The 23,761-nt window shown below is 47.1% G+C and overlaps 1 protein-coding gene across 1 annotated transcript in view; it reads left to right on the top strand.

The window, feature by feature from the left end:
- Positions 1–21,198, top strand: part of CEP152 (centrosomal protein 152) — an 804,909-nt gene extending 783,711 nt beyond the window's left edge. Inside the window, exon 28 of the mRNA XM_086958276.1 lies at positions 19,969–21,198. Coding sequence (XP_086814402.1) covers positions 19,969–20,957 — 989 coding nt within the window. The 3' untranslated portion in view covers positions 20,958–21,198. The remainder of the gene's footprint in view (positions 1–19,968) is intronic.
- Positions 21,199–23,761: the final 2,563 nt, after the last annotated feature.

Here is a 23,761-nt window from a genome sequence, read left to right on the forward strand (position 1 = left end):
GGATTCTGAGAGTCCTAACCTGCTAAGGGGTGCCACCCCAATTCTGGACCCTTGGAAGTGGGCCAGACGGTGCTCTGCTAGCCCATCTGTGGATCTAGCCGAACCAACGCATTCCTCTGCTGCACGGTGCAACCCTGCATAGAACCAACACGTCCTCTCTGCACTGTGGACTTTCCAGACACATGGATTTTGCATCGCAGCCCCTATCAAAACTGCTGTCCCCGATGCATGCCCTCTCATTTCAAGGCTCTAATTGATGGCAGTCCTTGACTGCAGGGCAGAACTCTGGCTAGAAAGCACTGCAGTTTTCTCTGAACCAGCCAGTCCACAACGCATCCTTGATGCAGGACGTGACATCGCAAGCCCTCTTGTGGACTGCCTCGTTGACGACCCAGTACCTCGCATCGCAGCCTCATTGCTCTTAGGAATTGACGCTGCAGAATGCATCTCTTAGCTGGACCTGGCTTCGCCTCGTCTGCATGGTACATCCTTTACGCTGGGACTCTGCAACGAGGATTTAAAGTATTCTGGTTCAGCACAGGCCTAGCTGGGTCCCTTTTGCTGACCCATACTCCATCGCGGTCAGCCTGAACTTGTGACTTTGTACCGGTCTAGCGTAACCAGATATCCACAGTTGGCTCTGTGTATTTTTGGCACTTTATTCACTAAAATCTTGAAAATTGCATATCTCAATTTTTACTGGTTGGATTTTTGTTGTTTTGGTCTTGATTTATTTATTTTAAAATTAACTTTTTCTAGATTGATATGGGATTTTGCTTGTGTTGTGTTTTTCACTTATTGTATGAAGTGCTGCATACATATTTTACACATTGCCTCTAGATTATGCCTTACTGTTCTGTGCCAAGCTGCCAAAGGGTTGAGCACAGGTTAATTTGGGATTGATTGTGGCTTCGCCCTGATAAGGATTGTGATTCCTGCTCGAGTAGGGTTTCATTACCCCCACATTACCCCACCCCCGCCTCAGCCATTAATGAAATTTCTTACAGTCACCGCCTTCAGATTATTTGCTCCCTCTGTTTGGTCAGGAAGGAAAGATTGGAGTTCCAGTATTGTGGAAGAACATTCGAGAGAAGCCTTAATGTAGCAGCTAGCAGAACAGCCAGAAAACTAGAGAAAACAGTGACAAAGAAAAGAACTTGTAAGGTCAAAGGATAACTACCGGATATCCCTGAAAACTGGGTGCCCCACATGGTGAACCTAACCACGTGGTTGGAAAATTTGCAGCTGGGGAAGTTTGGTGGGTTTGGGGGAAGGGGGTGGGGGGGGGGGACTGTCAAGGGAATGGAGACCACTTCATTAAGGTTCTGCCCCAAGTGCCAACACAAGTTTATGCAAAAGGGCAGCTACAAAGTCTGCTACCTCTGCTTCTCCTGGTAATACAGTACCGATGGCTACAAGACGTGTGTCGGGTGCCCAACCAAAGATGCTCAGGACCAGAGATTAACAGAGGTGGTCCCACTATGCTATGATGCAGACACAACAGAAGCTGCAACTCTCACTAATGAACCTCAGTCTGTCCAACGTCCAGGACATCACTGTCGACTCCGAATAGGAAGTGCCAGTGAAAAAGGTGTCGATGATCAACAAGCATAAGCTAGTCCTCAAATTTGTTGTGAGCCATGTACACTGTACTAATGGTACTTACGTCTCTGATAAAGCCCGCTCAAAGGGTATTTACTAAATGATTTGCCATATTTGCAGCACATTTGAGAATGCAGAAGATACATCTGTACTCCTACCTAGACGCTTTTCTGGTAAAAGCAAACTTTACTTCAGGCAATGCAAAAGGAGCACCTGAACAGTCCTATATACCCTATACAAAATGGGATTTTCACTCAACTTGGAGAAATATTGCCTGAAAACATAGAAGCAAAAGTTATTCCTGAGATAAAGACTTTCAGGCACGTGCATCAATATTGCATTTTGCGATTCCTTAATTGCGAAAAATAAGGAATCGCAATTAAGGAATTGCAAACTGCAATGCATCAAGAAATCGCTATTTCTTGATGCATTGCAGTTTGCAATTCCTTAATTGCGATTCCTTATTTTTCGCAATTAAGGAATCGCAATTAAGGAATTACAAACTGCAATGCATCAAGAAATCGCTATAAAAATAGCGATTTCTTAAAATTCCTTAATTGCGATTCTCTAATTGAGAATCGCAATTAAGGAATACTTCCCCATCCATTCCTATAGGCCTAGAGGCCCATAGGAATGAATGGAAAGACATTCTTAATTTGCAATTCACCATTAAAAATTCACAAATTAAGAATGCAATTTCAAGGGTGCAGGGGTGTCCAAAGGACACCCTGTTGCACCCCTGAAATCTGCTTAGGAGTACATTTTGCACACTCACATGCCCCAAGGGCATGTGTGTGTGTAAAATGGTACTTTGAAAAATGCACTTTAGTGCATTTTTCAAAGTTTTCGCAAATTACCATGGAGGCCAACTTCATGGTAATTTGCTCCCCTTATTTGCGAATTCGCAAATTTTTAAAGTTTGATCCATTGCATCTAAGGAATCTCAATTTGAGATTCCTTAAATGCAATCGCAATTTAAGAAATCGCAATTTTGCGATTTCTTAACTTGCGAAAAAAACAAAAATGGGAATTGCATACGCAAACGGCCGAATTTTGCCATTCGCACCGTTTGCGAATGCAATTTCCTTTGATGCATGTGGCTATGAATTCCAGGGAAGCTAAAGTATTCCCACTACTTAAAGGTTCCTGCCATTGACTGAGCAAACTCGCCTATACCAGAAGGGGCATTTTCTAACAGTGAGCACTGTTGAGAAATTGATGGGCAGAGTGGCCACATGCATTCTGATAATTATACATGCCGGACTCCACATGTGACCAAATTTAGGGGTGGCTACAGAATGAATGGTCAAAGGCAACTGGAAGTTTGGAGGATCTGGTGGGTATTGCAGAGAAAGTACAAAAGGAGATAGCATGATGGAACCTGGGCAACATAGCAGTAGGCAATTGTTTCATATAACTAACTCTTTCTGTGACCATCACCACATATGCATCCCACATGGGGTGGGTAACCCACATAGGGAATCTGAACATCGGGTCTGTGAAACCCAATGGAAACTGTCTTGTTGCATCTGATGCTAGGTTTTCTGGTGCTAAAGGCTTTTTATGCAAATTTAAAAAGTTGGTAATACAGATCCAGATAGACCAAATAATTGCAATTTTTTACCTCAACAGATAAAGGTTGTATGTGCTGTCTAAGTTGGCCTAAGGCATTAGGTAGTGGGTTGTTAAGAAACACATAACCCTAAGAGCATGTCAATTGCAAGATACACAAAATGCACAATGAGACAGACTAAGCGCAAATCCAGCACTTTTCATGAATGGGAATGAAAATAATACATTCTAAAAAAAGGCTTTTAGTGAATGGGGCATACCAGAAAATGCCAAAAGTCTGGTCAGCCAATATTACTGAAACCACTGGTGATAAACAAGTGCAAGCCATTGCCCACAGCAATGACCTTAATAGCACCACTAGGGGCATGACAAACTTGTCTCTCAGACATGGTGGAAAGGGAAAGTAATAAAGTTGTCACTGTCACAAAACCTGCCAACATCTCAAAACGTAATGGTCTGGGACACGTAGCCAGCTTCAGTCTGGTAGCCTGGCTCCTTGGACATCTGGGACTCCCACAGAGGTCCTTAGTGAAGCCAGAATTCGAAGCACAAGAAAATTGTATAAGGCATTGTGGCAGAGGTATGTCCACTGGTGTAACAAGCGACGATTCATGGACATTAGAACAAAAAGCACTACAGTCATTAGATACCTAACTTACCTGCCAGATGAATGTCTCACCCGCACATTACTAAAGGTACACCTATCAGGTATAGTGACTTATACAAGAGGATGTATGTGTAAAAGCTTCTTCATACAGCAGTCATCAATAGATTCCTAAAGCTACAAAAAGGTATGGTACCGTACAGGAGAGCACCCACACTCATGAAGTGCTTGCACGTCTAATAAAATAAACTTTTAAGTCAATTCATAAGGCTGGGCTCAAATTCTTAAAATGAAAAACTGCGTTCTTATTAGCCATTTCATTGTTCTACAGCAGGGGTCTCCAAACCGGTCCTGGAGGGCCGGATCCATGCCAGATTTTTTGGATATCCCCATTGAGATACATGCAGTTATTTTAAAAATCTGGCATGGATCCGGCCCTCCAGGACCGGTTTGGAGTCCCCTGTTCTACAGGGTCAGTGAGCTACAAACACTCATAATACAGGACCCCTCCTACATATTGATAAAGAGGTCATTAAAACAAACCCTCTGTCACTTCCCAAAGTCATCTCATACTCCCATGTTAAGCAAACCATCCAGCTGCCTGAATTCTTCCAACAGCCAAAGACATGCAGAAAGAGCTATTTGGATGTTAGATGTGCAGTGGACTGTCATCTACCACCTGCAAGAAACTAAATAAATCAAGAAAGGGAGCCAGTTTGTGTTTCCTTTGCTCCAGCAAGCACAGGCTCAAAAGTGACCAAGGGGGCCAATAGTTCAGACAAGCCACACATACTATAAAACGCAGGAGTGGCACTAGAGGAGAAACCAAAAGCCAGCTCCACAAGGAAAAAAGGATCAATCACTCTCATTTTGGAAAACTCTTCCATTAACAACATATGTATGGTAGCTACTTGGTTACCTATACTTACCTTCGTCAAACACCATTCAAGTCAACCGAGAAGCATAGGTGAAACAGAAGATATTAATACACCTGTTTGAAAGCATAAACTAATTTCAACCCAACCACCTATGTACAGCATGTGATTTCAAAAAAGATTTAAGCTAAGGTGCAAAACAAAATGGATATTTACCTGTAGTATTACTTTTGCAACCTGAAGTGTTTTCTGGATTCATATGTAACCCTCCCAAAGATAGGTAAGGGGAAAACAAAAATGTGAGGATGGCAATCGCACAGGATATTCAGGGGCACACGTCTGATGTCACGAGGGGAGCAGACATACCAACAAATAGTGGACAACAAAGTCCACAACAATAGCAACAAAAGACAATTCTAGACACAACCACTAAATGAAAGATCAAAGCATAGCATGTCAATCCAGGAATTTCTTTAAGCAGGTTAAGTAGCCTATTCGTTTCTTCATACTGCTTCAAATTTTGCTCCTGACTCACTGTCTGCCTCAAACACGGCGCAGGTTTCTGTCCACTGACTCTGCCAATCAGGCTGCACCACAAGTTGGCACACTCATCCTTGCTTCTGAGTTCTTGCTTCGGATTTATACTTTTAACTGCAGGTTGTTTACTTTTAAGAGTATACCCAGGCTAGATCCTCTTTCTAGCATTGCTACTGTGAGCCAGTGTGTGGCATCATGCAGCTCTGCAGTCACTCTGTACCGCTCCTTTAGTGACAGAGCACAGTTAAATAAAAGCGCCAACCTGCGTGCTGATGTCCATTTCAATATGTTTCTCACTACATGACCTCCTAGGCAGAGCGTCAACAGGTCAGAACAGTGTGCCGGATTTTAACTTGGGACTTTTTTTATATGTTAAAGAGCTTACTCTACGGAATGGGGAGGGCGGAGGGTAGTGAAGACTCTGCAGTTAGGGAGACTATCCACCAGAAATAGCATTACTGAAGGTAAGTAACTTGTTTTTCTGATGCAGAATCTGTAGTTGGGAGTTTCCAGCAACAATCTTTTCTGAATTCATATGCAGTACATTATTCTGCCATGCAGTGGTTGGGTCCGGACGTATCTTTGTAGTTCATTTTTAACCCCACACCTGAGCGTCATATTCGCTGTTATATTCGCCATCTTCAGATTCTTTTTTTTATCACTGTTGTGTCTGGATGCAGAGCGTGAATGGAGAAGACTGGGCGAAAATCTGTTCATGAAATCTTGATTTTTCCTTAACAAACACAGAGAATGCTGAAAGAAACCCAAGAATGAAACGCTGACATTGAGGGAAAAAGTTTTCCACTGAGAAAAGGAATTATCAGTTAGAACTACATTGGCCACGAGGGCCAGAAAATGCACATCGGAATGGAGCTTACAGACAGAAAAGGATCAGGAGGTGGGGCAGGTGGATCTACAGCCACTGACAACACCTGTGCCCCAAGAGGATGAAGAGTAACTCTTCTATGAAGAAACCCCTGAAGAAGGTCAGTTTGATCAGGTTTTTCTGCAAGACCTAGAAGGGTGGCAGGGCATAGAAACCGACTTTACTGAAGAAGGGGTGGACACTTAACACTCCAGTCCCTCTCTACTGGATGACATTGTTGTGTGCAGTGCCCTGGTGGAAACAGCAGTGGATGCATTTGGTGTGCAACTAGATGAGCAACAGACTGAATTGTGTTTTCTGCTGGAGACTCTCCTACCACCATAGAAGAAAAAAGAAATTCCTCTGAGTGCTACGGAGTGTCCTAGATCAATGACAAGAACCCTTCAAGGAATAAGCAGTAGCCAAAGACTTGACACAGAGGATGGAGAAAAAAATACAAACATTCCTCCAAAGAGCCACCCTACATTAGAGGCTATATGGGAGAAGACTATCATTGTTGCCCTGCATTCAAAAGGCCTATGCTCCCACTACCACAGGGAGAGGGAAAGCAAGAAGATGGAGATGGTGGGACCAAAATGGAGTGGCCAGCAGACACACATTGGCACATCGCCAACTCTCATCCAGGTAGGTGAAGCAATCGCCAACACGTGCTTTCAGTCAGCACAGGATGCTGTGGATACAGCAAGTAGACAGCGGTACGAGGGCAACACCTTAAGGACACCTGCATGGCTAAGAGTCTTTGAACTCAAGCAGGAGATGCAGGCAGCAGTCCTAAATAACAGGTGAAAACCTGTTTGGCCCAGCAGTGGACGACTCACTGCAGAATATGACTAAGAACAACAAGACAGCAAAAGGCCATTACAGCTCTTCAGTGCAGTGGGCCCTTCTGAGGAGGGTCGGCACAAATGAGATGACCACCAGAAAGGGGAGCATCGCAACCAGTCACCCCTCACACTACTTTTGTGCTGTAACCTAGCTCACAAAGCATTAGTTGCACTACCCGAGTGGCACTACCCCAGCAGAGCAAGGCAGCCCTTTTGAGGCAGAGCTAGAGAAAAAGGTGGATTTCTGCATGGAGCAGAGCATACAGTTAACTGACTTGCCATCAGACCCACCTTACACTTACCACCTGTAGGGGCTAGAATGTGAGGCTTTTTACCATATGAAGAACAAACACATATGACAAATGGACGCGAAATGTATAGAGCTGTTAAGATAACCACCAAACAAGGACTTCCTTAACAAATATGCAATCAAAAGGGTCACAAAAGACCAGGAAACTCAAGGGATCTACTTTATTTCCTAGTACCAAAGCTAGACAACACCATCAGGCCTATTCTGGACGTCCATGCACTACATACGCAAATGTCCAAGAAGGTTGCACTGCAACAGGGCGTCCCCCGCCTGCCAAAGTTAGACTTTATGGCAACTATAGATCTTAAGGACGTCTACCTGCATGTGCCGATGAACAACAGACACATGAGCTATCTGAGGCTCGCCATGGGCTAAGTATATTACCAATACAAGGTCCGAAGCTGTTGGATAAAATCTGCCCCAAGGTTATTCACAAAGTGCCTTGTGGTAGTTGCGGCGCACATGAAGATAGGGATGCATATCTACCCTTACTTAGACGATTGGCTAGTAAAGGTGAGGTTATTCACACAGTGCCAGGAGAGCATAGGCCAGGTCATTCAGATACTCCACAGATTAAGGTTTCCCTAAACATGGAGAAATGATCACAAGTACCAGAGAGAGAATAGGTGTTCATTGGGGCAAGGCTAAACACTACAGAGGTGAAGGCCTGTCCAGTGTTGAAAAGAATTGTGGCACTACTAGAGCAAACTGCCCTTTACAAGAAAGGACAGTGTCTAACAGTGAGGAATCTAATGGGCATAATGGCATCTTACATGCAGTGGTGGAGTCCAGGGACCATCACAGTGGCTGGGCTTTTTAAACACCCAACCTCCTCACTGATCATCACAACAAACTAAACCCACACAGGGTGTGGGGGGCGGGGGGGTACTCACAGGAAAAGACTAAACATCAGGGGCCGATGTAACCAGAAATAGTTAGTAAAACATATAAGTATTCTTGAAGTGATGACAGTTTCTTAGAATTAAAGGCCTACCAGAGACCTGACAAGAGAAGGACATTTCAGATACAAAGAGACAATACAACCATGATGTTCAATTTTAACTAACAGGGAAGAACAAGGTCACAAGTACTACCCTATGCTAACAAGATGATTCAGAAAAGGGGGTGGTGATGAACAGAGTGTCTGAATTAAGCAGACCACTCTTACCCAGTCCAAAGATCAGGGCTTGATCCATCACCGTTTTTTAGCTCACTGCACCATCCCAGCTCAGAACCTGGCTACATGCAAATTAGTCTGAGCCTGGCCGAGTGCATCATGGGAACAGGGCAGACCAAACTATCAAGCCAACTGGGAAGGAAACAAGCTTCCGGGGACCGGTTTCTGGCATTTCAGCCGTCTTCGGCCCGGCTTGCTTGAATCCTGATGGTGCAATGAGCAAGGGACTCACATCTGAGTATACCCTTCCACGCTTATGGTGGACAAAAATGATTCAGAAAAGGGGGTGGTGATGAACAGAGTGTCTGAATTAAGCAGACCACTCTTACCCAGTCCAAAGATCAGGGATTGATCCATCACCGTTTTTTAGCTCACTGCACCATCCCAGCTCAGAACCTGGCTACATGCAAATTAGTCTGACCCTGGCCCAGTGCATCATGGGAACAGGGCAGACCAAACTACCAAGCCAATTCTTATACTGGTTTTTCCACCACAAGCGTGGAAGGGTATGCTCAGACATGAGTCCCTTGCTCACTGCACCATCAGGATTCAAGCAAGCCGGGCCGGAGACGGCTGTAATGCCAGAAACCCATCCCCGGAAGCTTGTTTCCTTTCCAGTAAAAGAATTGGCTTGGTAGTTTGGTCTGCCCTGTTCCCATGATGCACTGGGCCAGGGACAGACTAATTTGCATGTAGCCAGGTTCTGAGCTGGGATGGTGCAGTGATCTAAAATACGGTGATGGATCAAGCCCTGATCTGTTGACTGGGTACGAGTGTTCTGCTTAATTCAGATACTCTGTCCATCACACCCCCTTTTCTGAATCGTTTTGTCCACCACATGCGTGGAAGGGTATGCTCAGACATGAGTCCCTTGCTCATTGCACCATCAGGATTCAAGCAAGCCGGGCCGAAGACGGCTGTAATGCCAGAAACCGGTCCCCGGAAGCTTGTTTCCTTTCCAGTAAAAGAATTGGCTTGGTAGTTTGGTCTGCCCTGTTCCCATGATGCACTGGGCCAGGGACAGACTAATTTGCATGTAGCCAGGTTCTGAGCTGGGATGGTGCAGTGAGCTAAAAAACATTGATGGATCAAGCCCTGATCTGTTGACTGGGTACAAGTGTTCTGCTTAATTCAGATACTCTGTCCATCACCACCCCCTTTTCTGAATCGTTTTGTCCACCACAAGCGTGGAAGGGTATGCTCAGACATGAGTCCCTTGCTCACTGCACCATCAGGATTCAAGCAAGCCGGGCCGAAGACGGCTGAAATGCCAGAAACCGGTCCCCGGAAGCTTGTTTCCTTTCCAGTAAAAGAATTGGCTTGGTAGTTTGGTCTGCCCTGTTCCCATGATGCACTGGGCCAGGGACAGACTAATTTGCATGTAGCCAGGTTCTGAGCTGGGATGGTGCAGTGAGCTAAAAAACGGTGATGAATCAAGCCCTGATCTGTTGACTGGGTACGAGTGTTCTGCTTAATTCAGATACTCTGTCCATCACCACCCCCTTTTCTGAATCGTTTTGTCCACCACAAGCGTGGAAGGGTATGCTCAGACATGAGTCCCTTGCTCACTGCACCATCAGGATTCAAGCAAGCCGGGCCGAAGACGGCTGTAATGCCAGAAACCGGTCCCCGGAAGCTTGTTTCCTTTCCAGTAAAAGAATTGGCTTGGTAGCTTGGTCTGCCCTGTTCCCATGATGCACTGGGCCAGGGACAGACTAATTTGCATGTAGCCAGGTTCTGAGCTGGGATGGTGCAGTGAGCTAAAAAATGGTGATGGATCAAGCCCTGATCTGTTGACTGGGTATGAGTGTTCTGTTTAATTCAGATACTCTGTCCATCACCACCCCCTTTTCTGAATCGTTTTGTCCACCACAAGCGTGGAAGGGTATGCTCAGACATGAGTCCCTTGCTCACTGCACCATCAGGATTCAAGCAAGCCGGGCCGAAGATGGCTGTAATGCCAGAAACCGGTCCCCGGAAGCTTGTTTCCTTTCCAGTAAAAGAATTGGCTTGGTAGTTTGGTCTGCCCTGTTCCCATGATGCCCTGGGCCAGGGACAGACTAATTTGCATGTAACCAGGTTCTGAGCTGGGATGGTGCAGTGAGCTAAAAAACGGTGATAGATCAAGCCCTGATCTGTTGACTGGGTACGAGTGTTCTGCTTAATTCAGATACTCTGTCCATCACCACCCCCTTTTCTGAATCTGTGCTAACAAGGACATTTGGACATGAGCCATCCAGAGAAGGATAACATTAGATAGTAGTTGTTGATCTACAAGGAGTTCAAAACACTGAGGCTAAGTAAGCGAACAAACTCCTCACATGCATGGGAGATAAAACAGCAAATTGTAGAAGATATCTTTCACAAATTACCTTTTTGGAACACAAGTCTTCACATCTAGGTACCCACACCGATGGTCATAGTGGATTCCTCTGTGGATAGACCGGTGAGTGAGATTTGTGTATACAAATTTCAATAATCCCACTGGTGTTACACATATACATATAAGTGTCCATAATGTTTATTCTCATCGCCTGTTATTGAGCCAAGCAGACATGGTTTTTCAATATGGTGTAGATGGCACAAGGCAGGATGATGAGTCTTCCACCTCACCAGGTCTTAATGCAAAGGGGCCGGCCAAGTAAACGATCCGGAGCCACCAACCGTCGGCATGCAGCATGATTCCTGAGTACTTAGGAGTTTTACCACCTGGATCTCCTACAGCAGAGAACCATGAAGGTCCCTAAAGAAGCCAGATTATATAGCAGAAGGAGGTTATACACTGCAAAGGGGAACAGGTTCATAAATAGGTGGGACAGCGAAAAACTCAGATAGTTGGATAAATGAAACAACAGTGGTCAAGTACCTCATGTAGCTGTTAGATGAAGGTTCAGCGTACACTTTTTTTAGGTTTCACCTGTCTGCCTTAGTAGCCTACACTTGAGGGGATTATATGAAGATGTTTCTACAATACACAGGTGATCGAGAGATTTCTGAAATGGGCAAATCAGGTGGCCCCACCAAGATCAGCACTCGTATCCCTATGCCCACATAGAGCTAACACAACTAATAAAATACTCTATCTGATAGAGACTACTAGCTGCAGATTCCGTCACATAGAATTACTCCTAGGCGTGAGACTGGATCCGGAAACATTTTTGCCACCGCATCCCTGCGCGCCGGGGGCGTGCCGACATCATGCGACTCCGCCCAGGCGTTGTCCGCACACGTGATGTCAGCGAGGTCACATAAGACCCGCCCCTGCGCGCCTACGTCATTTTTTTGCTTTTCCGCTTGCAACGCGGATCCGGTTTGTGTTCGGTACTGTTTGGGGCCCCTGTTTCTTCCATTTCTTATATGTGGAACAGTGTGCGAATGCCTTAGGGTTTCAAAACCTGTATGTTTTGTGGGCGTCTTATGTCGGCGACAGACCCGTACCCTATTTATTTGTGGTGTTTGGGGGAGGATCATGGCACCACTGATTGTGAGGCCTGTCAACAGTTGAAGCCGAAGTCGCAGTGGGAGCGCTGGATGAAACTTCTCTCTGTGCGTCTCTCCAGGTCGACGTCCTCCCCTCGGTCTGCTTCGGCTGACAGCTTCAGATACGGCCGCGGTCGTCGTCCTCGCCCTTCTCCGATGTCACGTGAGCGTCGCTCCCCGATGGGTAAGTGTCGCAGATTGTCCCCAGGGGCTGGTTTCCGGCCTGCTGGGGACGTGGACTCTCTGCGGGTGATGGGCCCCGCATATCGTCCTATCCACCGTTTCCCTGTGTTTGGGCTTCAAGAGTCCAAATGGAGACATACGCGGCGGCTTTGCAGGCCTCGCTGGAGTCTCCCTCTCCTTCCCCTCCTGGGGCATCGGCGGACACCTCGCCTTGCGCAGAGCCCTCAGCGGCGGCGCCGGTGGCTCCAGCCACGGCGCCAACTGTTTCGGATCCAGGCTTGGAGGATGTGGTGCTGTTGGGGTGCGGTTCCTCTGGGGCACCTCCTTCAGACCACGGCGTCTCTACCTCGCTGCAAACTCCCGCAGGGGTCCCTGTGGTGTCGCGGAAGGTCGCCGGGATTCAGGTCGCATCCCTGAGCACCTCTCGGCCCTTTGACAAGGTGGTCCTGTCTAAAGCCTAGGTGACCCCGCTACGGCGCCTGCAGCAGCTGGACCGTGGGGAGCCACAGGGTTCGGTGGACCCTCCTCGTCCCGCTCCAAGTCTAGGCCGGGTGAGGACCCCTCGTCCCTCTCCGGGCCCCTCTCGTCCCTCCCCACAGGCGGTTGCCTCATCGTAGGGTGATCCGGAGGTTGGATCGTCCCTGGAACTGCCCCGTGGATTGCTGAGTTATCTCCGCCTCATTCTGTGCTGCCGCGGGTGGAGGGCTTTGTGTCACTTCCCAGACCCGTCTCGTTCCCCCACACAGGTGGCTACCTCGGTGGATGTCAGGTCGACACCGTTCCGGCGACGCCCCAGGGCCGGTTCGACTCCAGTTCCACTCCGGTCTCCGCTCCCTTCTCCGGTGCGGGTGACTTGGAGGAACCTTGTCCGGTGACCCTGGATGGTGCCGACAACCTGCCTCAGGCAGCGTACTCTACGGCTCCGTGCAGGGGTCGTACCGTGGATTAGTCTTCGGACGCTCCTTTTTCTCTGAAGGCAGGCTGTATATTGGTGTCGTCCTCCCCGGAGACTGGTCGCCAAGTGGTATCTTTTTCACCGGCGCCGAAGGGCGGCTCCCCACCCTTCCTGAGGCAGAGGTGTTCGTCGGAAGAGCGGCTGGTCCCTCATTCTTCGGCTCCTTCTGACTTCCAGGTCTGGCCCTTGCCCTTCCCGTTTGGCCTCGGAGATTAGTTTGCAGCCGTCACCCACGGAGGAGCTGCTTTCTCCACCGCTGGTCTCTATGGAGGCGGGTGCGGCCTTCACTCACACGGTGTCCACAGCTGTAGGCATCCTGCGCATGGGTGACCCGGTGGCTCACTTTCCGGCGGACCATCTATTATGTCCTCCACCAGGGCTCTGGTGGGAGGGAAATCTTACTTCCCTTTGAACCTTCCCTCCTTTCTTTCTTGACGGGGGCTTGGAGGCGTCCTGCCTCAGGAGACCCGGTGCCTCAACATCATCTGCACCGGCACCTCCTGGCGCCGCATGACCCGGCGTGCCTTTCCCTCCACCCCTCTGCCTCCAGTCCTCTTTGCAGACTGCTTTTCCCTCCCTGCCGCCGCTGTTGACTCCGCCGTCCCGAGAGGCCTGCTGGCTGGACTCTTGGGGGCGCAACATGTTCGCCTCGACCAGCGATGCCCTGCGGGCCCTTAACACCTTGCTGGCTAGGGTCTCCTCCTGTTTGTGAGACTCCGCTGAGTCTCTGGGATCTGCAGCGTCCCAGGAGGATGCGTCATGCGTTGAATGGCTGGGAGCTAGCAGCGTTTATTTTCCGCTCCGCCCTGGACATCTCAGAGATGCTGGGTCGGGCCATGGCTTCCTCGGTCGCTCTCCGTCGCCATGCTTGGCTTCGGGATGGAGTATTCCCTGAGAATATTCGGGAGCGACTCATCGACCTTCCGTTTGATGGCAGCCTGTTGTTCCATGCCCCGGCCGACCCCGCCATCCAAAGGCTCTAGGCAGGGCTCCATCCTCCTCCTCCTTCTCCACCTTACCCTCCTCCTCTGTCCCCTCCTTAGTGACTCCTGAGTTGGGTTGATTCTGGGCCTTCTTAGGCCAGTTGCTCTGGCTGTCGAGTGTGTTTTGTGGTCAATTGGGTCCTTCCTTGGGACTTTGGCATTGTTGGCTGCTGGACAGCCCTTTTGTTGATTATGTATGTGTGTTCTGCCGGAGTTGTTGCGCAGACTTGGCCCTGAGATTAAGCATTCTGCTTTGCTTGGGCTGCTTGTCAAGCCTTTCGCTGGGGTGTTTTTTTCCCCGTGGCTCTTTTGTTTTTCCTCTTCCGAAGAGGGTTCCCATATCTTGGGACTTAACGCAACCTATGTGGGGTAGTGGTAGCTGTCATAGGGCTTCCGCTCTGCTAGGGGGTTCTGGTTGCCTTCGGGTACCTGTTCTCCGTGGCGTTTATGTAGGTTGCTTTGCTTCCTGAGGTTGTGTGCGCGGCCACTCGTAGTGGTGTGCCCGACCACTCGTTGTGGTGTGCTCGGCCACTCGTAGTGGTGTGCTCGGGCATCTCCTCCTCTCCCGGCTCCGGCCCTGAGGTCTGGGATGATCCTGTGTCTCCCTTGCCAGGCGCCGCCTTCTCTGCCTTCCTTGGGCCTCGGGCTGTCCTTCTTGCTTCTGGCGGCTTTTGACTGCCGGCAATGTTCTGGCTGGCAGGTTGCTCTCCATCTGAAGTGGGTTTGCCTTCCTTTCCCTCGTTTCCTTGGGTGATCTGGGCTTCTTCTTCCGCTCTTCCTGTCTTGGCATTAGGCAGCAGCTGTGTTGCCTTGTGGGGAGTGCGGTGCTTCTGCCTCTCCGGCCTTGCCTTTGGTTTCTTTGCTGTCAGTGTACGGGCCTCTTCAGCCTTCTTCTCCCTTCTACATCCTTTTGAGGTCGGTGGGGTTCTGCTTGAGGGGTTCCCATTGCCTGGCAGGGACGTGGTTCGCCCTGGTCCACGGATCTGTTTCCCTGTGGGGCCCTCTGTTCTGTATTGGCTGGTGGGGTCCTTTCGCAGACCCTCCTTTCCAAGGGGTATTGCTAGGGTATCTATTGTACGTGAAGCAATCTGCGGCTAGTAGTCTCTATCAGATGTATGAGTTACTTACCTTCTGTAACGATGTATCTGGTAGAGACGATTCTAGCCGCAGATTCCTTCACGGCCCGCCCTTCCTCCCCTATTCTGCGAGGACCCTTGGATTGGTCTTCGGTACTCGCCTCCCAGTGGGGGGCTGTATCTCTTGTGTCAGTGCCTTGGTTCTTGACGGGTGGCTCCGTCTGGGGCGGTTCATTCCTCCTTGGTTCTTCGGAGGACAGGGTTCCGGTAACCCGGTGCCCTGCTGCTCTGGCTACTCCAGGTTTGGGGCGGATTGCTTTCTATCCCTGTCCTCCCTCCCCTCCCTTCCTCCATTGCTATCCTCTGATTCAGGGTCATCTGGCCATGTCTTGCCCTTGTCCCTTGTGGGTGGGTGCCCTCTATGTTGGGGTGGCTTGGAGGCTTGTTGTCCCTGTCAGTCTTGGGACTGGTCCCCTTCCTTCCTCAGGATGGGGGTGGTGGGTGTCCTACGTGTGCCAAGACTTTTACGCATGTTCCGTGCCTCCGGGGCACAGGTGTGAGAGGCTGTCTATGTGCTGGCAGGGTGGGTGCGCAGGGCTCTGCTTGTTTCTTCTTCTTTCCCTGCCTTGGTTTCTGCTGTGTTGACACTACTGTAGGTGGTGTTAGTCACTGTTTCTTTCCAATTTTTCTGCTCTTCGCACACTGTTCCCATGCTCCAAAGTTTTTTATATGTTGGTTCCGCGTTGTGGTGCGGAAAAGTTCTCCGGAGAAAACTGTCGTAGGCGCGCTGGGGCGGGTCTTATGTGACCTCGCTGTCGTCACTTGCGCGGATGACGCCCTGGCGCAAAAGGATGCTGTGGCAAAAAAGTTTCCGGATCCAATCTCACGCCTGGGAGTAATTCTACGTGAAGGAATCTGAGTCTAGAATCGTCTCTACCAGTTACATCTTTACCGAAGGTAAGTAACTCGTACATTGAAGATGATGTATAAAACAGGCATCAAATTCCTAACATTCAAAACGGCCTTCTTGATTGCCATCATGTCCTTGCGGAAAGTTAATTGCAGGCACTCACAAGGTAAGTATCATACGTGCAAATACACAAGAGAATGATGAGGGCAAACACACAATTTGTACCAAAGGTCATTTCACATATTCATGTCAATCGATAAAACTACCCGTTTTTTTTGTTGTTTTTTTTACATGATCTAAAAAAAAAACAAGCCGGCAGAAAGAGCCCTTTGCATGCTGGCAGTATAAAGAGCAGTAATGTACTACTATTTGCATGAAACTAGACCAGTCAGGAAAGCAAACCAATTCTTCTTGTTTTTTTATACCAGCAAACAGAGACTCACTGGTCAACAAAAGGACCATTGTAAGATGGCTAGTCCAAACAATCCAGACCTGCTACAAACCGCTAGCGTAGCTGTAGGACAGAGACCAAGAGCGCGCTCCATAAGGAAAAGGGGGGGCCAAACTAGCATTCATAGAGAAGGTATTCATAAATGATATATGTATTGCAGCTACACAATCTTCTATGTACACTTTCACAAAACACTGTTTTGAGTGTATTCAAGGAAACAAAGAAGCACTGGAGAGACAGAGTAATAAAGCTCTCATTTGCATCCACAACCTTATTTCAACGCAGCTTCCCAAGAGTGAGCAATATACTGCAAAATCAATGCACATTATGTGAATAAAGACAATATTCACTCTGCAAATCGAAGTGGTTCCCTGCCTGTACAAGTAGTTTTTGTAGCTTGAAGAATTTTCAGGATTCCCTTGTGACTCTTCCTCCTCCCCAGAAATGGCAGAGGCGGAGGAGCACCAAGGTCTAAAGAACATGTAGAAAAACCTGAAAGTCACAACAAAAACAAGAGTTCCCAAGGGGAAAAAAAGGATCTGAGGATGACGACTACGTGAAAAATCTTGCAGGGCATGTGTCTTGCGTCTAAGAGGCGCGGTCAGGACATCAAAAGGAGAGAGCCCAAGAAAACAAATTCACTATTTTGGAGATCTCAATGAAAAAAAGTAGTTCCCAATATGTGAGCCGTGAAAATAATACAATTCTGCTAGTCAAAAGAATTGAAAAGATGCTGTGCTCCAGGGGAGATACAAACTCAAGAAGTAGAAGCCAAGCCATTAAATAAGAAGCAAACAAGAATGAAAAAGCCAACCACAGTGGTAAGCAATGGCCGAGCTCTAAGCCCACAGTAGGTTTTTGCGATGGTTCATAAGCGGCATATGTAGGAAAAAGCTGCCTGCAGGCGATACAATATCAAAACTTTCTCTGGTAGGTAGGACCTAAAAATGTGTATGCTTACGCTGATGACTCAATGCTCACCCTCCTCGTTGCTTCTCGATGTTCTGTTATGTCGATTTGTAGAGCACTTTAATTACCCATGATGGTATCCAGGGGCTTGGGCATGTGTGAAGGTGTGTGATTCCCTTAACATTATTCAGTTAGTCAGGCCTTCAGCTTCTTGCGAAACTCCATTTGCGAGTAGGCGGCTCTGATGTGTTGTGGGAGGTCATTCCATGTTTTGGGTGCGATATAGGAGAAGGATCAATCTCCTGTTCTACTTTTCTAAGAGTGGGGTGTGTGCAAGTGAAAGTGAGAATGAGATTAGGTGTCTGGATGGATTGTGCAAGTGTTTCCTTCTGTTGCGCTCTACAGATGTACTATTGTGTAGGGCTTTGTAGGAGTGCATGAGGAGTTTGAACCTGCTGTGTTTGTGAATGGGCAACCAGTGGGGCTCCCTGAGGTGAGATGTGAATGCGACAGGGAAGGTTGAGTATGAGTCTTTTAGCAGCATTCTGAATGATTGGAAGTCTATTCAGGAGCTGCTTAGAAATTCCGACTTAACAGTGAGTTGCCATAGTAAAGTCTGCTGGTGATTATATTTGCGTGATGGTTCTTCTGATGCCCTGTAGATTTTTTTGCAGCATCTGCAGGATGTGGAAACAAGCAGAGCTCACTGCATTGACCCTTGCTGTCACGTTGAGCTCGTTGTTCAGATTGATCCCAAGATTTTTTAGTGTTGTCTGAGAGTGCAGTTGCTGATCCTAGTTCTCTGAGCCACCAGGTGGTGTACCGCAGGGAGTACCTGTTTCCAAAGACCAGTACTTCTTTTTTGTCAGAGTTAAGTTTCAAGCAGTTGGTTCTCATCCTGCTACAGAGATCATGCAGTTGGTGAAGTTGGTTCTTGTGGTTGGTGCCTTATTTGCCATGTACAGGATGGGTTGGGTGTCGTCTGTGTAGAAAAGATGAGGGTGAGTGAACCCTTGAGTTCTGATGATGTTAGAAAGCAGGGCCATGTATATGTGGAACAGCTTAGGGATGCAGAATGATCCCTGGGGGATTACCCATATTTGGTTCTTGGCCTCTGATGTGAAAGGTGGCAGTCTGATCCTTTGGGTTCTTCCCGTGAGGAAGAAGTTGGTCCATTTGTGTTGGTCCTTGGATGCTGAAAACGTTGTGTCGTCTGATGAGTGTGTTGTGAGAGACTGTGTTGAATGCCGCTGAGAGGTCGAGCAGGGTGACGGCACAACTTTCTCCTCGATCTAGGATGGTCCTGATGATGTCAGTGGCTGCGATAAGTGCCATTTCTGTGCTGCGGTTCTTTCTGAAGCTTGATTTTATGTTGTCCAGTAGATGGTGGAGCTTGAGGTAGCTTATGAGTTGTTTGTTGATAGCCTTCTTCATCAATTTTGCAGGGAAATAGGGCGGTAGTTGACCATTTGGCTTGGGTCAGGGTGTTGACTGTAGCGTACTTTCGGGAAAGTGGCGGAGGTGATGAAGGAGTTCAGGATGTGGATGAGGGCTGTGCTGATTGGTGATGCACCGAGGTTGTAGATATGGTGACGTATGGATCTATTGGGGCCCCAGAATGGATGGTCTTTACCAGTTTCTTCATCATTTCTTAACTGTTGAGAGCATTCCATTCAGTCAGGTGGTTTTCTTGATTAGTGATGGGCAGGTTGTCGATTAGTTTGTGGGATCCAGTTGGTGTGCAAAGTTGTAGTAGATGTCTGCGCTTTTGCAATGGAAGTTGGATAGGTTATCACACAGTTCTTGAGATGGGGATGATGTTGAATGATGTTTTGCTGTGTTGGAGTTCTCTTTGATGCGTTCCACTTTCACTCTTTATTTGATGTGTTTGTTGCTGATGCTATTGTCTGAGTGCAGCTTTGATGGTGGTTCTGTCTGTGGTTTCGCCGCTAGCTCTCCACTTTCTCTCTAGCTGTTGGTTCTTTTTTGTTTGTTGAGTTTGATGATTGCAAGGAAGACTGTGCATTTCTTGATCTGATTGTTGAATTTCTTTATGTTCTGGTTGATCATAAAGTTGGGTTGGTCCGTGCGAATGGTGTTGAGCCAGTCTTATTTTAAGATTTTGCCCCCAGCTATGGTTTGTGTGTTGGCTTGAGGTGTGTTGATTTGGAAGTGGATTATGGTGTAGCTGGTCCTATGTGAAGGGTGACTGAGGTTAGGTTGAACTTGATGCCATCAAAGGTGGTGAAGATGTGGTCCGGCGATGTGTGTGGGTACTGTAACAAGATGGGTTGATCCGAAGTTAGTTGATGTCATTGTGTATTGTCTCGTGAGTAGCTATGACTTCTGTCGGTGGCTCGTGGAACTCTATTTCATTTGAGTCGTTTGCTTTGAAAATAACTACAAGTGTTCCACTCTTAACAGCCCTTTAATTGTTTTTGCCTAAGTTTCATTGTTTTATAATAAGCTGCAAAGTTACACAGTAAGGTACAACTTTGGACAATTACTCAGTAATACATGTTTGAAATGCGACGTTGTCCACCTTATGCTGCTGTGGGCAAGTGAAATAAATGTACCTTTCCTAATAACCTTTCTGCATCTTACCAATTACGGAATCTGTTTTCTCCTTTATAGCAAGGTCTCAGAAGGGTGAAGCAACATCAGGAATCCAGAGAGTAACAAACAGAGACCGAATCTCAACAGAGCAAACTGCCACGAAATTCAGAGACAGGGAGGACACACCTCACACCATGGAGCCGAAGTTAAAAGGTGGGGTGAGTTCAGAAGTTAGATCAGCATCTCCCGAAGAAGCCGCACTCCTGGTACGAAATCAGAAGGGCTTGAAAGATGGGCTTACTCTTGGCAACGGAATCAAAATGGCTGACGGTGTAGTGAAAGCAACGGAGAAAAATAGAGCACATTCTGAAAAGTCAACATCCCGTCATAAACCAGCGTCGTGCATCTCAAAGACGAAGCTGCAAAGCTTGCCTACTTTCAGCTGGCTTGATGGCCTGTCAGACTCTGACTCGGACCGGGCTTCATTTCAGACACGAACCAGGCAGGCGAGATGTTTACCCAACCACCTTACAGAAGCGGCAGCCGCATCTGAGAGAAGCCCACGGTTTGATATTCAGGAAACGCCGGTAAGGGATGAAAACCGGCCAAGTGACTGGAGCACGTCGAGCGAGCTTGAGAAAGTGGACAGTAACTCGCTGGCACTGCTGCACCTTGTGCAAAGAGAGAACTCTGTGAGGAGCGCAGACGCACAAGTTCCGCCGTGTAGCCCCTCTGGGCAGCCTTTAGCAGCCGGCTTCTTTTTTACGAAAGATAAAAGTGTAGGGCTGTTTGACAGGCAAACCCTGCCCGAATTGAACAGCCCAGCGCATGCAGCGAAGGAAAACACACAATGCAGTAACGAGCATTTAAGTGAAATTACTAGACGCGATAATCTTCACCTGAATTCTAATCATTTAAGATCAGATTTCTCAATAAAAAGTAATTCCAAGCCGATTGCAGAGGTAACAAAAAACTGCAAAACACTTTCCAGGAGATTACTCTTTAATGTTGGCTCTGGGCAGCAAGACAGTGGGTTTGATAGCCCGCTGACACCTTTTAATTCCTGAAGATACAATCAATTCGTTCTTTTGGTAACGAGAAGAGTTACCGCTGTGTTATTTGCTGCTTTTATATGTGTGAAAAACATGTTAATGCAATTTCAAATATTTATATGACCTGTCTCTGTTGTAAATGTTTCTCGTTTTATGCATATGTATATTTGTGTGAAAGAATCTATTTTTATACTTTGAGACCATTTTGACGTGCAATTTTGTATTAATATATTCAAATAAAAATTCTTTAACTTGAGCATCCTGTAACGTTAACAACACTGATAGATTCAAGGTACACAAAATGAACAGCATTCGTTCACTGCTATTCCAGGTGCTACTTTACTGATTTTACTGCTCTTCCTAAAAGAAAATGAATTTGCCTAGGGTAGTGCAGTGGACATGTTAACGATTCGGTTGAATTAATGATCGTGTAAGTAACGCTAATTTTGTTTTTGTTCTGTCACATTTGTACAGTGTTTCTTCGCCTTGAAGGTTATGGGAAAAGCACCACCTTGCATCAGTACCTGGGAGCCCTTCCGGGGTGTTTATTTGGGAGGGTGTTGAGTGTAGACTGTTGTGGAGGTTGTTGGTGCAGGTGCGCGAGGTTCAGACATATGCTCCAAATATGGAACGCTTAAGCGCTCAGTGTTGTAAGAGTAGGCGCTGTTATGCATACCTACTACTTCATTTATTTGCATAAATCCATGGTTCTAAACCTTTTGACTTATTTGGGCCCCCACTACATCATTACTGGAATCTCAGGACCCCGTTGAATAATTACTGGAATCCCGGTCTGTGCGTCCTAGAGCATTTTTAGGATTTGAAAGTCAAAACAATACACAAAAATTCAGAAACAAGTATGTACTAAACAAATGCTCGAATATTCAATATTTTGTTTACTTTACTATCAAATATAGAAAAAGTGTTACACTATTCAATTTTGCTACCTTCTTTGTATATTTATTATTTTTATATAATTTATATTTGTAAAACAGCTGCAGAACCTCAGGGGTTCTCGGACCACAGGTAAAGAACCACAGCATTGCTCATACTATCACTACTATTGGGAGTATAGTGTTGGAAAGAGCCATATTCTCGAAGATCTTCTCAAAAGCTAAAACAATGGTAGTAAGGGATTGGTACATTAGAAGTACTCTTAATTTAAACCAGCATTGGCAAAGCCAATAGGTCTGGCCTTGGCTTGCTGGTCTTTTTTGTTCTTTGTTGGAAGTATATGCCACAAATTAAAACGAAAGAAGCAGTCTAAAAGTGTTGGTCATATGCTTGCAATTAAAATATTAAGCTAAAAATAATAATAATCAAAAATCATTTTCATACAAGGTTTGTTTTAATGTACATTAAATGGCAATATTTTTATTGATGCAAACAAAAGCCACAATTGCTTTTGATTAACTGTAACCTAAATACATAGTTAAAACACACAATTATGAGTAGAATATAACAAAGGATAAGGAATGGAAATACAAAAATTGGCAAAGGAAAGTGATGACCAGCTACCCGTGGCACTGAAGTGCACTTTTCATCTGATGTAGACTTCTAGCTGATAATTCCTTAACTTACAATGATCCACAAGCGTCAGACTGGATTCAGAAATTTTCAGCAGTACCCCTGCGCATGATAGGTGCTTCTTTCGACTGCGCCGTAAATTACGTATGCGGTAACCACATAGGCTCCACCTCAACGCACTGACGTCAGTTCTTTCCTTTGCACACCAGATAGCAAAGATCTGTGAAGAGTTATCCCTCGGTCACTTTCTGATAGCTTTCTTTTGACATTTTGTTGACCATTTTTTAAAGGAAATTCTTCCTCCTGCTGTGACCGGGATGTCTCCCAAAAACACGTCTGGTTTCAAACCATATGGCACTTATCACAGACAGATGTCTGTGACTGACCCTTGCTTGGTATGTCTATGGTGCCTCAAAAAAGACTATGACTCGAAGGCCTGCTGCACCATGCAGCCGAAGGCACTGAGGGTGCACTACCTCACGCTCCTCACCACCGCACGTCAGACGACCCTGTGACGATCAAGATCCTAGTTGCGTGCATGGACCCAGAATCTCTCGCGGTGCGCACTCAATGGTCGTCATCCCAGTCAAAGTAGTCATCAGGTATGTCCCACAGAACAAAGTTGAAGAAGTCTTCGACTTCTTCGTATCTGTCTAAATCTTCGGACGAGACAAGTGTCTGTTCTCCAAGTCCCTCTTCTCCGCGCTTACCTGAGCCAGAGTGACCCCGCCCAACTTCCTGAGTTATATGAGGCTATGTATCACATCTGTAGGCGGCCGACCACTCTAGAGCATCTTTGGGCCCCATGGGTTTGGGAGGGGCCCCTACTGGATTTCCGCTGGCAAGTACATCCTCTGCAGCACTGGGGACCAAGGATCCGGTGCCGGATCCAGAGCTGTGCCACCACAGCGAGACCTAGATCTTCTGTCGCCTGCTCCTGTGCTAGCGCCATCGATTACACCATCCCCATTGTCATCGGCTCCAATACCTAACAGGCCCAGTGTCGTCTGGAGCTGTGCCTTCGAGGTCGGAGCCAATACCTTTTGTCTATGACAGGCCTGGTACAGGGGATGAGTGGAAGGGGTAAGGCGACCCTGATAAACATAGCCACCCATTCGATGATACAGAGGACACCTGCTTTGAGGATTAAACACTTCACCAGACACCGGCTTAGTCTCTTGTAATGTGGCTACGGCGGAGGGGGCCTCTTTCGCTTTGGTGGTGTGTAGATCAGCTGAGGTCCTGGACCTTCAGTTGTCGTCAGTGGCTGTCAAGACGAGCGTCTTGGCGGA

This window comes from Lissotriton vulgaris, chromosome 2_1 (genome assembly GCF_964263255.1).
Source record: "Lissotriton vulgaris chromosome 2_1, aLisVul1.2, whole genome shotgun sequence".
Taxonomy (NCBI): domain Eukaryota; kingdom Metazoa; phylum Chordata; class Amphibia; order Caudata; family Salamandridae; genus Lissotriton; species Lissotriton vulgaris.